The 18,590-nt window shown below is 41.1% G+C and overlaps 1 protein-coding gene across 2 annotated transcripts in view; it reads right to left on the bottom strand.

Moving 5' to 3' along the window:
* PLXNC1 (plexin C1) overlaps positions 1–18,590 on the bottom strand; it is a 69,815-nt gene that overhangs the window by 12,434 nt on the left and 38,791 nt on the right. For both annotated transcript variants that reach the window (XR_011140092.1, XM_068937366.1), the window contains exons 15-23: positions 16,344–16,443; positions 15,225–15,326; positions 14,727–14,830; positions 12,091–12,132; positions 11,484–11,608; positions 10,719–10,917; positions 9,236–9,382; positions 1,677–1,854; positions 287–390 (exon numbers count right to left, since the gene is read on the bottom strand). Coding sequence is in view for 1 of the 2 variants with exons in the window: in XM_068937366.1 (XP_068793467.1) it covers positions 287–390; positions 1,677–1,854; positions 9,236–9,382; positions 10,719–10,917; positions 11,484–11,608; positions 12,091–12,132; positions 14,727–14,830; positions 15,225–15,326; positions 16,344–16,443 (1,101 nt within the window). In the remaining variant the exon portion in view is untranslated. The remainder of the gene's footprint in view (positions 1–286; positions 391–1,676; positions 1,855–9,235; positions 9,383–10,718; positions 10,918–11,483; positions 11,609–12,090; positions 12,133–14,726; positions 14,831–15,224; positions 15,327–16,343; positions 16,444–18,590) is intronic.

The raw sequence follows: 18,590 nt of genomic DNA, 5'->3' as shown, positions 1-18,590 counted from the left end.
CTAGAAATCAGATGCCCTTTTAACTGAATTTCCCAGCTGAAAGGGGAACAGTTTATCTGACATACCTAAACCAAGTACCCTCTGCAACAAGCAAACCTCTCTGAAAAGTAACAGAAAATATGTGACTCATCAGCAAGGAAGTCATGTCACACACTTCTTTTTTTCTGTTGATGGTGCTCAGCTGTCTTTTCAAGATTTCGATCGATCAAGATATTTCTGTGCAGACAGTATGTAGGAGTTGGGAAGAAACCAGTTCTCAACTCACTAGCGTGGCTTGCACCCTTACCTCATAATGACCGATGGTGTTGAGCCTCCTTATCCCATCATCCATCGTCTCCGAGGAAGCATCAATATCTAACAATTCTCTTTGTTGCTCCTCAGATACCAGTTCTGCAGAATGACAGTAATAAAACACAATTATGTCCCAACTGCATTCTGTCTGTACAGATTTTTGTAAAGAAAAACAACACCTAATTATTTTTAGACCAGTGGATCCCAACTGAGCTCTGTTTCTCTTTGATGGCTTCAGTTATTGCAGGCTATTGGTGCTTCACTTTGTGTTGGTCACAGTTTTCAGCTGTGCTTTCATATACTCTTGCTCAGGAATATCCAGTCCACAGCTCACAGGCCACTTTAGACATCAGTACATACCTGGCCACAGATATGCAGCTCTACTCCTGGCCTCCTCTCTTCTGAGGGTCCCTGGCAGGTGGGCTGGGAGGTGGCTGTCTTATGTAGGTGATAGTCCTCTCCTTCAGGACCTTTCCTGAAGGCCCTGAGCCTCACCTGTGATGGCAACTGTCATCAGGAAGGAGGGGCCACCACAACAATTTTTCCAGCCATCCAGAGAGCACCTATGGTGCTCTCAGAGGGCACCCACATGCAGGACACAAAATCTGATCTGATCCCATAGATCTGTTCATGGTCACTGTCTTTTCTGGTGGGAATTTGTTATCTGGTAGGGGATATACGTGTGCACAACAGGCCTCCACTCCTGACTGGGGGGAAGCTCTGGTAACTTGTCCTTCTCCCTTGCGTCTTAAATAAACCAAGTACAGCCTGGATAGTAGAGTGAGTTTCCTGCTGATACTGGTGTGCAGTCTGTATTACCAGCTCAGATCAGGAGTAAACAGCCTGAGGTACAATAATATCTGTTGTGTGCTCTCAGTAACCATCCCAGTCCTCATCCTCTGGGCTTCCTCACAGCATTGTTTCTCTCTTTAAAAAAAAAAAAAAAACCAGCCACACCAATCTGATCATTGCAAATTCCTCCTTACATCACAAAGCCAAGAGTTGGGCTTTGGGAACATAAGGACATAACTCCGAGGGCTGGTGGGATAATCTGAGTTACTGCAATACCAGCAACGCTTGAACTGGTGTTATTTTGTTGCCCAGGTGTGCCCCACTGCTATGGCCATGTTGGGACTAGGAGAAGGGTGCACATGTAACATGGGTGTTTGTTAACTGCATGCTAAAATCCTTGCAGATGTGAAACAGATGTAATTCTAATACTCTAACTGGTAGCATAAATGATCTAGCGTTTCCACAGAAATTCATTACCATAGAGATACTCTGCCTAAAAGCGAAAAAAGTCAAAGGTAGGAATTCCCAAAAAGAAAACTCCACAGAGAGAACAGCGTACTCGATGAAAATATAATGCAGTGACACTCTCTTACCAAAACCAATTTCATCCAGCTGAAGACCATACAGAAAGCCATTCTTATTAAGAAATGCCTGAAGGCTCTTCTCCTTGGCTTGCCCTATGGTGTCACAGTCCAGAACATTAACTTGGATAGTTTGACAGGCATCTCCACTCTCGTTTTCTGGGATTTTCTCGAAGATGATGTTCACTGTCTGTGGAAAGAAACTTATGTTATTCTGACTTACAGGGAACACTGGCATGGGAAACTCCTGCTGGCAATCCCGATAGCATATCAGGTTAGATGCATTCCATTGGGTTTTCAGAATATTCATTTATTAAAGCCATTTCAAATAAAGATTGTTTGATGGAATTACACAATGAAGCATTTAGAATTCCTTGTGTCTGAAGAATCAAATGTAAACAGTTGGATATTTCCAGAAGTGCATTTTGTATTTTGCTTTTCTGCAAATCTATTTCAGTGCATTACTGCAAAAGACAGGAGACCAGGAAAAATTATAATGTATGCTTTTTAAAAAAAAAAGCATGTCTTTTATTTAAAATGAATGCCTTAAAAGCAAAACTGTAAGTGATTAAAGATCTGATAAGGTTGCTAAGCAAGTCGTCATGGTAAGCATGATTGATTTTGAGTAGATCGAAAGCAATGTTAAAGTGCACGTATACACCAGAAAATTAAGTCATGTACTTTATATGATGCAAAAAAAAACCCTCCTCTGTAGATATCAGTGTCTGTCTGCATATAGCCATGTCTCTGGAGGCAGCAACCTTCTGCAGAAGCAGTGGAAAGGGAAACTATGTTGCAGCAGACACACTCCAAAGTGGTCCAGACTTGCACAGAAAAGTGTGAATTTATTCCGTTGGCCATCACTGCGGCTCACACACCCACACAGCCTGTGCAGTTAAACTACCCCTGCCCTTTAGCTGCTCTTCCCTGGGAGACAACTCCTCTGCTGGCCTACACGCAAGGCGAGCCTGGGGCTGGAGGGAGGTGTCAACTCAACTGGAGAACATCTCTGGGGAATCCTCTGGTCTGACCAGGCACATCAACTGCTTCCAAAAGGGACAGAAAGAAGGATGAGCCCAGGATTGCTAAGGCAAGGCGTTAACAGCAAAGATTTCCGATGCTACAGCCTGCTCCTTGCAGAGACAACATTGCTGCTCAGCTACACGAACATGGAGGTTCTACTGCAGCTGTCTCAGGACAGAACTAGAACAAGTGTTTTAGATGCCAACATCTGTCTGCAAGTGAGACAGGAAAATCTGTGTACTTTGAATCCTTCTGGCTGTTGGACACTTCTAGTCTAATAAATATCTTGTGATAGAGGATGGAGGGCTGTGGGTGTGGCTTAGTAAAGGAGTGATTGTTATAAGAGGAAGCAACTAAAAACAGCTTTTTTTTTTTTTGCTATCATGTGAGGGAAAGAACTTCTGTCAGGTTGCTGCAGGGGCCTGCTCTCTCTCTTCTTAGAGAAAAGAATAGTTATTAATAGCTGTAGAGTACTATTTTGTGCTTTACTACCCAGCAAGAGTGGAAATTATCACACGCTGGTGGTGAGAAAAAGTAGTCTAGTGAGGCATGCATGAACTTTACTGTTTCTACAGAAGCACAGAAAGTATTGAAAACAAGGTGGCAAAACTATAAACATCAGAATGTAATGCACACTAGGACATAACTGAAGTAACTGAGACTGACTTAATCAGGACACGGAGATGTTTAATTGTTAGCAAAATGACTCTACTGAAAGGACAAACCAAACAGAAGAGGAGGAGACACAGGACCAGTGCCTGCAGAAGGAGACATGGGCTGGATGCCATGCCTCGCGGTGGGATTTCATGTGGGAAAATGAGTCAAAAAAAAATCTATTGGCGCAGGAGCGAGGGAGATATGCTTGGCTAGACCCGCAGTCCCACTCTCACAGACAACTGTCCTGTCCTTGACTTTGACTGCCCTGAAGGCAGGGTCTTGTAGGATAATAATAAAAACTCTCCCCTAGGTTTGAATCCAAGTGCTTGTCTCTTCCAGTATCACAACTCATCTTGCAGGGGTAGCTCCTCACTCTTTAACTGGTTTTGATTTGGCTTTACCCCCTTGGAAACGTCCTGCTGCATAGCTGATCCTTCTGTCCTAACATCGTTCCTGTGCTGCAATGTTCATGTTCCTGTTCCTCCTGCAATTTCTCTTCCTTCCTGGCTCCCACGAGAAGCTGTCCTTTCCTTTGCTGCGTTTGCCTTTCAGCCCATACTCTCACACAGACTGCACACAAATGTGCTGCCTCTTCACTTATTAGCATGCGAGAATCCTCCCGTCCCTGCTCAACTCATTGTCAGGCAACAGGACTGCAAGAAGAGAGTGCTAATCCTTTATGTAGGTGGCATACAAGTCTTTCATGTACTCCTTAATCAAAAGCATCCATAATGTGAGGATAATAACAACACTTTACCACTCAAAGAAGTGGTCAGACGGGAAGAAATAGTCATATAAACACATATAAAGAGTCTCTAAACCAAGAGAGGCAGGCAGTTTTTCTGATACAATTTCTTGCAGAAGTTAATCTTAAGTGATGAAACAATTGATAGGGAGCTAGAAAAGCCAATTATTATTATGTCTTCTCTCTACAGTTGAAGTTTTCATAAATCAGATTCTACCTGCCTGATAGCACAATGCCTGGCTTTAGAAACCATTAATCACAAGCCAACTGTCACAATCACCGCATTTCGACACTAAGTGCAGAACTGGAAGAAGAATCAGAAGTGACTGTAAAATAATGAAAGCCCTTCTACAATTAACCCTGAAGGTCAGAAAACATCAGAAAAAAAAGCAGAGAAGGACACATGGAAGTCCTGAAGAAACACCATAAGGCTGTTTTCTAAGCTAACTTTGCAAAGGAAACTCAAAAGAAGTACAAGTAAATTTATGGAAAGACTCAGGAGGAAATTACAGGGCATTTGATGCAACCTAGTAATATGTAGAGTCGAGATTTCATGCACTAAAAATTAGTGGTTAGCAACAGAAAGTCACAGTGCTTTTCACCAAAGGCTTAACACAGGTTGCAAGAATTGTTAAAGGCTGTTTAGGGGGAACAAGGCAGGCATCTGGAACTACTCGTATGGGAACTAGCTCGGAACCCACCTAAAACACAGGGGGAAAAAAAATTCTTCACTTATACAATGATAGTAATAATGACATTTGAAGGCAATTTTTACTGATGATCTTTCAAATTTCGAGTTTTCCTGAAAATGAATTTCAAACAATGAATTACTTAGGCAAGTAAAGCCATTAAATAACTGTAGCAGATGATAAATGAGAGGTGGTTTATTAAAGAAATGTTGTAATATAATTTTTTGTTAGATGTAAAGAAAAATCATCTGGAAAATACAAAGGCTCTTAGTCAGTATCCTGTTTCTATTCAGCTATGCATCTGAACAAAGCATATTTCCATTTATCTGACAAACTGAGAAAATGAGGGAAACTTTTGTTCCTTAAAGGAGAATCATGCAAAGGAGACTGCACCGTAACATGTAATACAATGAAATTGCCTTAAACCTACTCCCGTGTGTCCCAGACTATGAAATGCAATGAACAGGAAAAGTCAGATTCATCTTTTGATCCTTCAATAGCAGCCAGAATAGTTCTATAACCCACCAAGAGGTTATAGAACAGCCAACAAATTGGCAGAGAAAATGTTATGGGAGTTAAATTAAGGCTAGATAGGCACCACACAATGTAAAAGTTGCACCCTGATGCTACAGGATGGTCTTCAGTCTGTATCTAATTCACAATTCTCTCCCGTCATCAGTATTTGCACTGCTCACTTCCTAGCAAGGACTGCTGTGTCCTTTTCTGCTGATGAAAATCCCCATATGTCACATGCCTTTTAATAGTTTCCTATCTCTCACAAAGTGTGACCAGTAATACCACATCATGATGATCTATTAGGAAATTGGGTTCCCTTTCTCTGCTTGACTCCCTTACAGTCATCCCACTTCTTTATACACCCTTCTTTTAACTAGTGAAGCAGTTGAACACTTTAAACGGTCTTCTACCATGCAGCTTTGCTTCACTTTCAATAAAGCCCGTTGGCTGAAAGGGTACATTAGATCATTTCTTCCCATCTGAAAATACAGGCTGGTTTCAGCAAAGAAAATTCAACAGCCCAAATCCCTTTTTACAAAGTAAGTAGTAAATTAAGAGAAACTTGTAGCTCTTAAATGTCCTAGCACTAAGTCTTCTATATGAAGAAGTCCTCCCCTGTTTTTCCACAGGAGAGACTCCACCAAGAATATCTCCAAGGTCAGGATCACATTGTGTAGGTTTTCTATTTAAAATGAAACATTTCTGCGAAATACTAACACTCAGCTGTGCACAGAGCTTTTCGTCAGTCATTGGGCACATTATTCACTGAGGGGTGCAGCTGCTTGCCTGCCTGTGAGAAAGCAGGCTTGTCTCCTCTGCCTGTGAAAGGCTCCATGACACATCCAAGCCTCTTTCAAGGCAGTTTTATTTCTCAGTAATCAGATATAAGCACAGCATGAAACCACACAGCTCCTCAGCTCATCCTGGACCAATGCTTTTAGAAGCATCTTTCTTTCAACTCCTCGGCTTAAGTATTTACTTCAGAAGCCCATCTCTATTCAGGCCTTTGTAGAGAGCACCTGACACTTTCCAGCAGAGAGTGGTAACTGCAGGGGGCTGCCTGGTCCCAAGGTCCGTGGTCTTTTTTGAAAAGGCAGGCAGCTGGGTCAATGGACTGTTCTAACATAATTCAAAACCAACACATTCCTTAGTTCTCTTCTTCCTGTTACAAATGGCCTGAATTTTAGAAAGTCTCTCCTGCCCTTCCTTCTTCATGCCCAGCACTTCTTCCTTCTCCTGTCCCAAGAGCCTACCTGCACAGTGGTGGGTTTCGGAAAAGACCTGTGGAACTCCCCCTGATTTTTAGGAGCGTGCCAGTACCCTCTTTTTAGTACTACGGGATTTGCAGGCAGAATGCCTACGAATTGCCTTGGCTGTGCCCTGCTTCTCTGCTTCTTCAAGTGTCTATATACCTTAAAATTTTGGCACCGAGTGTCTGCACGTTTGCCTCAGTATCTTGCTACCACTCTTGCTATGGCTGTTTTTTATACCTTGCTTTGGACAGGTACTCTTTAAAGTTCAGCTATTCTGGGGTCTTGCAAAGGGGCAAAATAAAATACTTACAAAGTATTGCAAGACTCAATGCAGTGAGCAAGTGTGCAAATGCATTTGAAAAATCCACCTGGAATTTATCTGATGTAGAAAACAGTAATTGCAACCTTTTAGACAGAGATGTACTTCCAAAGAAAGCAGGAAAAGATACCTAGTTCCCTATATGTATACTCACAGGTCCTGCATGTCATTTCAGTGCATGTGAAACTGCATCAGTGAGAGAAGAAAAGCTGACTCCTTCCATTTTAGCACCCTGTTAAGTACTGTTCTTCAAGGAAAGAAGTGCACAGCTGGCTTGCCTCCACAGCCCAAAAAGCCTCACTGTTCCACCCAAATCCCTTTCATCGCACAGCTTTAGTTTTCAACATAAATCTTAGACAAAACACCAAACAAAACCATTCCCCTCTCCAGCCAGAACTGGCATCCCTGGCTCCATCTGCATACTTCTACTGCAGGGTCCTCTCTCCTTTTTTAACAGCCTTGCAAGGGAATACCCAGACCCTTCTCATCTGGGTCTGATAAACCACTGGACGTTAGAGGGGCAAGCTGCCTTATTAACCTTGTATCAGTGTCACTATCTCCTGTTTAAAAGCAGGATTACAAAGGCAGTGAACAATATTCAAGAAAGGTTATCTTGTTCTTTCATTTCCTCATCCATTCGCAGACAGCCTTCCCTGCAGATACTGAGCCTTTCAGACCACTTCCTCTCTCTTTTCTTTAGCGCAGGCTACCCACAAGACCTAGCAGTAACTGCATGCATAGAAGTAGCGCTGGGAAAGGTACTAAGGCAGCGTTCAGTAAGTTCAGACTCAGCTATCCCCCAAGTGTGCGTGTGTGCTAGAAATAACAAGAGCCAATCGATATCACAGCACCAGACATTCCTGTGTAGTCTGCTGGTAACAGGCCTATTGATCTTGCCTCAAAACTCCTGCTCTGCCTAACTACTGCGTTTTGTACCCTTTGGCTATACGCAGAATATTTAAACTTACCCTGGCTACCAAATGAATGTCAGAATGCAGTGCACAAACAAGGAAACCAAAGATACTGTATTTTTTTTCTACTAATATTTAGTCACAGACTTCCTTTTGAAACATATTCTGTGGTAATTTGGCAGCTTTGTAAGCAGCTGTAAGAAGATTTCACCATAAATTTGTCAGCTCAAGAGCTTTTATCAGAAAACAACAAGTCAGAAAAGTTTCGGAGAAAATTAGTCATTTCAGCGAGCTTCCTAAATGAGCCAGCCCTTGTCCTAGCTAGTTCAATGGGTTGCTGATCAGCCAAAATTTTCAGGGTCATGTAGTCCACTCCAGCATGTGGCATCTTACGACCTCCAGGTTCTTGCTGCAAAAATGGAAGAGTGGCAGAGCTGGAAACTCCAGCCCTATTTAAGGCTCAGGGTCTTGGCTCTAGGAAGGCCTGACTTTTCCTCCAAAGGCCATGGAGATGTGACTCTGGCAGTTTCTTTTCCCAGCCTCTGAGGCTCACTATTCAGTCACACTTCCCATACTCCTAAGTATGTCTCTGATAGGAAGTTGAGAAGCAGGGAAGCCGTGGAAGTGACTGGAAATGCAGAGTTTTAAGTTCTCAGACTCAAAATCATTTGGAAATTCTGGAAACAAAGTGCTCTGGTTATTCTGAAAAGCTTTTTCAGACCTGCTCCTCAAAAAAAGTCAGAATTTTTACATGCTCCAAAATGCAATAATCCTTTCTGTTCCTTCTCCCCTCAATTTCAGAATGTCAGCTATCAAGAAGAGAATTGCAGCTTTCGAAGAGATTAAGGTGTCAGCGTAAGACAGTACACACTTTGCTTTTGTAGTTGCTTTGGGAAAGGCAAGAAATCTATGGTAAAGTTCAGAAACTTAGCTAAGTTTCGCAGAGATTTTGTTTTTAAACAAGCAAGTAATTAAAACCCACCATACTGTGTAACCTTTCTAATTTGGAGCGCATAACATGGAAGCCCACGGCAAATTACTGCTGCCTGAAGATTAGCCACAAGTAAATACAATAGAAAAATAAACCCCCTGCATTCCATCCATTCATTCATGAGAGAAGTGCAATTTAGTTTCGATTCAAAACATATGTTTACATTTTTGTAGTACACTTTAAAATAATAGGGAAATTTTAATACTTTGAGACTTCATTAAGTCTTTGGCTATTACAGCATGCTGTGAACTGAAGAGCAGCTGCTATTTGTGAAACATATATTGGTGAAACACCAGTTAGCTTCAAAATGCAATAGAATTAACTGTGACTATAATAATAATTCTGTTTTGCTCTATCCAGGTACTTAACCATCACTTTAGTGTCTAAGAGCCTTAATTTAGCTTCCTAGAAAAAGAGAGAATGCTGTAGCTGTCTTGTTTGGAGGGAACGCAAACGGGCAAACATACCACTGCTTTGAATTCAGACACTTGCCACAGCAGCCAGTCTTCGTTCAGCGTGTACAGGGCCTTGCACGTTATTGCATCGACGGGGCCTTTGTTTATCCTCTGATTGAGGGTTGTCACTAGCGAATAGAAAGGTTCACCAATTGTCTCCTAGGATGTGAAACAAACATAAGAAACACGTTTATTTTCACAATCACTAAACAGGCACGAATAACTAGAAGAAAAATCAGATTAAGCAACAGATTAAGTTATCTCCTTTTAACCAAGTTTTTATCTTGCAATTTGAAAAGAAAATCCCTCTGAGCAGATTTATCTGGTTATTTGTTTAACCTCCATCATTTGCTTTTCAGTGTGAGAGTCTCATGCAAATAGCAAGGGACACCTGGCGCGTGTGGCAAGCCAGCTCGCAGCCCCTTGCTGCGCACGAGCACACCACCGGCGAGCTGCTCCTACTCCACCTAGCAGCCGCAGCCTAGTCCCGCAGCAAAGCGGGTTGGGGGCCAGACATGCAAGTGTTCCCAGGCGTAGTTTAGAGACCTCTTCTGTTCCAGTCTTGTGAAAGAACAAGCTAACATCTAGCTTCCTTTCAAACTGGCTTCTCCCCTTGTGGTCCCTGAAAAAAAGCCTTGGGAGTGAGGTGGCAGGGCACGCACTGGTGTATTAGGGACAGAGGAGACAAAATTGGGGCTTCCCTCTCCTGCCTGAACCCCACGCTCCAGGCAGAGAGCTGAGAAAGGAAGGATGGATCTTTGTTGCCACATGACACCAGTCCTTCAGCCCAGCTAAGGGTTATTGAGAAGACATCTCCCCTGACTCTCTCCCTTGGCTCTCTCCTGGAGTTCGGGAAACCGGCATGAGTTGCTGCCCCCAAACTGTTATGCTGCTGTATTAACGGCAAGCGCAAGGATTGATATGAGCAATACCAACAGCGCGATACCATCATATGATGAAACGGCACCAGAAGCCTAGCCAAACACTGAAACCGAGAACGAAGCGCTACCAAGTGGGTTACAATAAACAAACTGTAAAATGAAAGAAAATGTTTATTTTGTTTTCCCCTGAACTTATTTAATTCTTGAAACCTGCAACGTTACTTGAAGATTAAGAAGTTTAGAAAGGAGCTTAGTTTTCCAAAATACATTATTCCTTAAATTTCCACCAAATAGTAGCTTTCCAATGGCTCACACATGAAGGTACAAACTGCATTTTAACAAACGTGTCAGTCTTTTAAGATGATCAGAATACAACTCACTGAGATCAAGCAATATCTGACATGAGAAAAGGATATGCTAGAGCTGCAAAATTACCCAGAACTCAGCCAAAAAGATAACATGATCATCACTTACATTCCTGCTCTTTTCCTACATCCCCTCGATGCTAGACTGAATGCATTTAAACAGATCCGTCTAGCATTCCTTACGGAAGAAATCAACTAAAAAATATTCTCCATTTGTGTATCTTACAGGGTGAAAAGATGTACACATACCCGGAGAAAACCAGAAAGGCAGACAGACATCCAGTTTGTCAGCAACTTTTCTACCACAGTTTCTGTTTGTCTGAGCAGGAGTTTAGGCTGGACGTTGCTTGACTGTTCCATCAAGTCCTTCGTCAACACTTCCAGAATATGGGTTAGATAAACTAGCTTAGTTTGTAGTGCAATAGTCAAGAAAGATGCAAACAAGCACCTGTTTAAAACAAAACAAAAAAAGAGAGAGAGAGAGAATGCTAAATTGCTTGTGATTTTTTTTTTCCAAATCATCTGTAATAATAGAAACACCCTTTAGCATCATTCCTATCCTAAGCTTTCCTTCCTCAGGGACTCAAACCGCCCTCTGATGCAAAAATATAAAAAAATTCAGGTCCATCTGTCCCTATGATTATTTTTTTAAACACAAGATTTGTGCCTATAACTTTAACTCTGCAGAAAAACACCTGTTTCAGTGACAGAACATTTCTAAACTGTAAAACTGCTGATCTAACTGCAGGAACTGTTTACAGTTTTGAGGTGAATTTTCCTGCTCCTTGGCCTCTGTGTTTACATGTACAAACATTCTGATTTCTCTTTAATGGCTTCTTTAACGGCAATGTCTTTTCTTCCTCAGTGTGTGCAGGTGGAGAAAATGGAAAAATACTCTGGAATAACGCAAACTTGTTTTGCAAGACGTGGAAGTTACATTTGCGTGTCACAATCCATGCTGGTTTTTTCTGTTAATTCTTTGTCTTGAAGATGATAAGCATAATCATACTATACCTGTCTTTCACAGAGAAATTTTTCTGCTTTTCAAGGGTGTGAATGAGAGTAACAAGAAAGTTCTTGTTACAAATTAAAGCATGCAACATGTTGAAGCTTTCATCCTTGCGCGTTTGGTCTCTCCTCTGGAATAGTTAAACAAAAACAAGCAAACTGTAGTTTGGCTATGATGGCTTCTTAATGCTTAAAAAAATGATAAGCATATAGGAGATAAAATCCTGGTCTCAGTCAAATCAGGGAGAGTTTTGTACTTATGTCATGGGTCCCAGGATTTTACCTAAGATGTATTTGTGTCTGTGTACAACATACAAGAGTACACACATGCAGAGCACACATTTTCTTTAAATACACAAAGTAATGCCAAGAGTTAAGTTTGCCTGTAATTTCTCATTAATAGATTCTGTTTATCTTATTTAAACAAGCCATAATATACATTAGGTAACAGAATCTTATATTTCAAATTCTTTTGTATACATAAATCCATGTAACCCTCCCCATGGGGGAAGGGAACATATGCAATCTGATAGGAATATGACAGCACTGAGATGAGGGATGCAATCACATGTGGAAAACATTTATTAACATGTATCACATTACATTGACTTACCTGTGGCATGTCGTCAGTGAAGATGGATGCACAGTCTCCTGACTAAAATGCAAGAGAGGTGATATTTCACTCTGATATATACCAAAAGCTTCTAACACAGGCACATTAAACATGCTAAGCATGTTCCTCATGGCATAAAATTTGAACTCAAACAACGGAAGCTCTGGTTCTAAGTGTGGCTACCACATATATATTCTACACAACGACAAAGGTGCTGTCATGTTCACTCACACACACACAGACACACACACACACACACACACATACGCACTGACACACTCTTAAATACAAACTGTGAAACAACCAGAACAAAGGTAAAGGTTAAAAATAATTGCAAACAGGGAGCAAGCATAGTGGTATTAAACCAAAGAATATGGGAAAAGGTAAGAAGGCAGAAATAATAAGCCAAATTTAGCAAGTAAAGAAAAAATCAGACTGAATATAAGGAATAATTTATTAAAGCCATAATATCCATTTAACTTAATACCTACAAGCATTAAGCACAAAGCAAAAACTATAAAGCCAGATTCAATATAGAAAATGGAAGCAGCAGAAAGCTAGAAGTTAGAAATGAAGATGAGATCTGTCACTTAATTTTAGTTATCTGACTCCCTCTTTCAGCAGTTCATCCCATCCAGAGACAGATGTCTTGGGCAAGTGGGATGAATCACTTTCTCAAGCTGCCTGTCTCTCTGCCCTGACTACAGAAAATGCCTCAGTGAAAACCTCTGATATCCTTGTTTAAAAAGCTGAAATTAGATGAGATAAACCCCGCTGAACTCACTGGAAAGCAGAACGAGTGCAACAACACAGGCATAATTTAAACACATGAGGTTAGCAAGGGAAGTGCCGGTTTGTCACTCTGGCCAATCTGACGCCAGGTTGCTTTCTACTACTCCACGTTTTTTCCTGTTCACCCATAACGTTGGTTTGGTAGAGTGCTTCTCTCCTATAAAGCACAAGGCATGTTTGGACACTCCAGCAACGTAAATGATAACTACTTGGCAGCAAAAATTGGTACACAGCATGTTAAATAACTTGCCTGACACTACATGTCAAGCCTGTAGAGAGCTAATACTGCTGAGTTTACCTTTGTGGTATCAGTATTTCAAGCAGAGGCAGAGTCTAATTGGAAGGAAATGCAGGATGCAAGCTGGCATGAAACTCTCCAAGGTGAAAAATGAGCCCTTCCCCTTCTGACCTCACATAATGGAATAGAATGATATATTTTGTGCCTTTTTTCTTTCCTTTTTTATTTGCATAAAGCACTTCCACTCAGATTGCTTCTACAGGGTGTTACAGTTTGGACAGGGGCGTATCAGTAGGAAGAGAAGTATTCCTAAAAATAAAACACTATTTTAATGCTAATATGCCTTGCAACAAAACAAACTGAAAGGAAATAAATGCAGAAAATAAGGTTTCATTGCTCCACTTTCTTCAAATCTCCTAATTACCACATACAAATTAGACTAGGGGCATCACGGCAGTATCAGGAGAAATATTCCCAACACCCTCTTGTGTGAGAAGTGGACTTAAAGTACATTAAGATTATGCATATGTAATTGTTAAATATGAACCTGCTTTGGCTTCTATTGGTATTTGGCATTGTAAAGACAGGGGTCCCAATTCTGTATCCATCACATGGGTTTAATTTTATCACACTGAGCTTTCAGTGGCACTATGCACAGCGATAAAGCCAACCTGCATGCAGGGAAGACTGCAGGACTGGGCCACAGCAGCGCCGCAGTGATAAGCAACATACATACTGGCTATAACTTAAACACCGCAGCCCTAACCACAGGTAGTAGCTCCTTGGTGTCAATTACACAACAAAATAATATCGACCGCAATCAGAGTTTCTGCCAGTTAGTAAATGCGAGTGAGCACTGGTTAACATCATGGTATAACTTTGAAAGCTGTGGCAAATATGCTTATCGACTTGGTAGTGTGCCACATACGCAAGAAAAATATTTAAGAGGGGTAGGACCCTTAAGAGAAAGTCTATCCAGTCTTCCCACGCAGAGGCACAAACACCTCCAAAGAACAATGTAAGTATCTACCCCTAAATTGGACAGCACTTAAGTACATACATAATTTTAAAGCATTTGGTATGTACTCTATAGAATCAAGGTGTTAACGTTCCTGGCAGCAGCTTGGAGTAGAACGTCAGAATGACCTTCAGGCAGCCTTCCCCTCTCTTCATCTCACAGGTCTAATTAGGAAGTGTCATGATGTAAGTACGTTAGCTAACCTGACTGCTACCTGAATTAGCTGTAGCACAGGAGGCGAGTACACAAGAACAAAAAAGCAATAGATAAATTATAGTTGAGTTAGGATGGCCTCAAAGGCAGGCAGCTTAGTGAGGCTGGGCAAAAAAAAAAAAAAAAAAAAAAAACGTTGATGCACACATAACCCTTGAATATTCAAAAACAGTGCTTTAACCATAGCATTTAGGCTTGATGGAATGGAGATTTACAGCTCTAAACGCTCTTTGGTAGTTTTTGATTGTAGAAAAGTTTCTTGTGAGAACAGTATGTAATTATTGTGTAGTGTTTACTTTAGCTTTCTGATCCTGATCTCCCTAGTTTTTCATTTTTAGGCAGGACTGACAACCTGAAAGACTCGTAAATATTTACCTCTGGAAAGAAAGTTCTAAGAGCGAAGTGTTTGTAGTCAAGGAAGGGAACAGTTCCAAAACTATCCACCACGTCTAATTCATCCATCTGCAGTTCAGCAAATCCTGAAATAACAACCCCCCTCCCCACCCGGAGAGTTAGTTTAGTTTTCGCAGTTATAACTTAGCCCCAAAAGATGTTCCTTTAAAAAAGGAGTTTTCTGGCAAGAGGAGCTGTTTTTCTAGCTGAAGCCCTATGGGCTGGAAAGCACCAATTCATTTTTATTTTCACTTTTGTTGAAGGAAATTATTACATGCAATCCTACTAGCTTAGTGCTCTCTCCTATTGCAGTGCACACCAGCATTGAAGAGGAACTCTGATATTCACAACACAAAAATATTTTATTTCTATTTTATAACAGCTATAAAAACAAAAGGTTTGTATAAGGTGACTGCTTCTTGACCATTTCAGTTCAGAAAGTATACTGTACTTAAGCATTATAAAGCGCTTTAGACCTACCCTCGCGTATTTCCTTCCGAATCTCATACTCCAACAGTTCAAGTTGCTGACTCTGTTTACGCGTTAACTCTTTGGATTTGTATCTAGTAACTATGAATGCCGCTAAAAGGAGTGGAAAAAAAAAAGATGCTGAACATAGAAAAGTGCAGAACAGACAATCTCTATTTAAGACATACATTTTAATTTTCAGAAACAGAAAGATGAATAAACAGTTGCATTTTTCTGAAGGATTATTGTATCTGCTGTCACCAGTGTGGCAGTATCCATGAGCCCCAGTTAGCCGGATCTAAAACTACACTTTTAATAAAAAAATCTTTGTTATAAGGAGGTCTTAGAATCGGCAGTCCAACTTTATCTGAATATACAGCACAAACTCCCCTGTACAACTTGCACAGTCAGATAAAGAACCTAACAAGCACTACTAGCAAGCCATTTAACATAGCACTGATCAAACAGGAAAAGTAGTTGTTTTGAACAGGAAATCTACTTCCAAACCGTTAACTTATTGAAATCTATTTTGAGAGAGGAAAGGCACTAGAGATGGTTCCTGTAAAGGCGATGCACATTTTAAAGAGAAACCCAACCAGCAAAAGAACTACTACACCCTATGTATATTACAATAAAACAAAATTTATCAGAATTGTAGCAGAATCGAGAAGGAGTGACAAAAAAGGAGAGGACATCTCCTTACCCCCCTCATTTTGATAATGATCTACAAATGCCTGAATCACCCAAATGAGACGGACCAGAAACACCTCAAACACTGCCTGAGGATAAGCGGTTTGATAGGGAACGTCTGCCCTCAGGGACAGGATGGGAATCTAATTCGGACAACTGGAAATGCCTGAGTTATGACTCAAGAATTTAGATACAAGGTCTTGCCTCATTAAATGCTGGTGAATAACCCTAGAAGAACGGCCAAAAGTAGTGTTGTAACATGCTGTAGCGTAGCAAGATGAACTTCACCACCAAACCAGAGTTAACTTTCTCCACTCGCATTTAGAGCAGGGGAAAACATTAGATTGTTTGTGACTGTCGCAGACATATATATGTGTGTGTTTGAGTAGTAACCATCTCCTTCAGAAAAATCAAAAACTGAAAACACATTACTGTACTTACCTATAATGACACCCACTACAATAGGTAGTAAAATAAGGACGTACAAATATATGTGTGATGATGTTGGTTTGACTTCATGCTCAAAATTTCCTAATTTGACCTAGAGAAAAATAATGGCTGTGTTAGTACAGGGCAGATGCTGTACCTATGCTCAAGATGACATTTAAAGTATAAAAAAAAAAAAACGGTCTTCTGGGCACATGAGGGACCCTAGCTCTGCAGATCACTGGGAAGATAGCAACAACTGGGAAAAACATGTGAATCAATACAAACTTAACTTGTTACTGTATCTGATGTTTAAGCAGGAGAACACAACAGTGCTAAGAGAAAAATACGGAAGTCCACATGGAGCACCAAATGTTGCCATTGTTCCCACTGCAAACAAGAGTCCTCAGATGAATTCTGAACCAGGGCAGAGTCTAGCCTCAAACCGGCCAAAGGACTCACGCGCTTCAGAATCACTGCTAAACACTTTGGCATTTCAAGGCTCTTGCTGAGAGTTAAAAACACTTCTTTGAACTCACAGTGTTAATCTGCTGAGCAGAAAAATAAGGTAAGACTCAAGCTGATAATCAGGGAAGTAACATTTTTGATAGCGGCCTTGCCCACAGACCTCTTCTCCATTTCTCTGCAGAAGTTTCAACCTCTTGAGATGGGACTGTAGGGTGTTCCTGAAGGTCAGCTTAAGATCAAATATAATCACATGTACAACATCCCCCACCGGCCACAGGGCTTGCCTAAGGCAGACAGGCATGAATTTTCAGGAATACACCAAAGTGCTGAAGTCTGCCAGATGCCGAACTGAGGCATTCACCACTGATAATTATGGCAAAAAGAAATTCCACAAAGGAGGATCTCCAAGAGGACTGTGAAAACCCATAAAGAAAGAGTAGCTAAGACTATAAACAGACCAGAGGCAAAAAATACACTATGACAAAGTCAAAGAATACCACTGAGTACTGGGGATAGAAATGAGCCTGAGATAATTGAAAGGGAGAGCTGGGTTGAAATTATTTCGGGTTACAGCACAGAAGGGAGACATCTGGCTGCTTCAGTCACCCGCTCGTCACAGGTCGGGAGCAGCCAGGGCAACTGGAGAGTGCCAGCTGGGCAGTCATGTGGCCGCACATGGACATAGGCAAGCAAAGAAACCCCAGAGGGCTGAGAGGACACAGCCTTCATATTTCCAGGGCTACAAAGAACAGAAGACAAGGCACACGCTTCCTCCATCAAGTGTAACTTTTCCTCAGGTGATTTGTGTGTTTTCATGGTTTCTGCACAAAGTCCTTTCGGACCGAGCCCTCCTAGGAACCCATTTGCCTTTTCTAAGGCTGAACCGCATTGGTGGCTCACAGTCATCCCCTGACTAATACACCTGCCTCTCTCTGCCCTTCTCTCGGGTCCAACCAAAGCAGACTCCTAGAGAAAACTCCTGGAGCAGAAATTCCTGTTGCTTGTCTCCTCTCTTTGGAAATTCAGGCAGAGCACTCATTTAATTTTCAGGTCATATTTAGACTATCTCTAATCGTCACCACAGCCTTTTTAACTCAGCGGCCCCTTTTCTTTCCTTATTTTTTATTTATCTTGCTTAAGAATCATGGATTAAATATGGTACTCCTGAATTCATCCTGTTCATATCCCTAAACTCATTTCATTCTTCTGCATGATATGACAAAACCGTCTCCTGACTGGTAATGCCCGAGTTGTACATCATCAGCGAATGTTATTGGTGCATGCCTACTTTTTGTGCTCAAGTCACACAATAATAACAGTATGAAAACCAACGCTGCCCAGTGTCAGCTCCCTATACACAGCATCCATTTGTTCTAAGCCCCTGCATCTCGTAATGATAATGTTAAGTAGTTTTCTGAAGGACTTCCAGGTACACGTGATCTATTGCTTTTTTCTTCTTAAGGAAATCATTCATTTTGCTACATAAAGATATCTAGCATAATCTGCCTTTATTTAAAAACAAGTTGACAGTTATCTCATTTTCTATTTATCTGCAGGTCTTTCAGGAGTTTCTCATTCAAAATATACCCATAAAGCTCTAAATAGAGCTAGGATTAAATCAGCAAGCCTGCATTTGCTTAGTTAATTATTTTTCTTTTAATTACTGGTATTATATTGCTGCTCTCCAGTCATGCAGTACTTCTCCTGACTCTACAGTTTTATTTAAAATCTTTCCTACCAAGCCTACAATATCACATGCCAGTTCTTTCTTAGTTCTGTGACAGAAATGATCCT

Source organism: Struthio camelus, chromosome 1 (assembly GCF_040807025.1).
Source record: "Struthio camelus isolate bStrCam1 chromosome 1, bStrCam1.hap1, whole genome shotgun sequence".
Classification (NCBI taxonomy): domain Eukaryota; kingdom Metazoa; phylum Chordata; class Aves; order Struthioniformes; family Struthionidae; genus Struthio; species Struthio camelus.
Note: the sequence above shows the minus strand (reverse complement) of the source record. Positions and strands in the feature narration are given on the sequence as shown.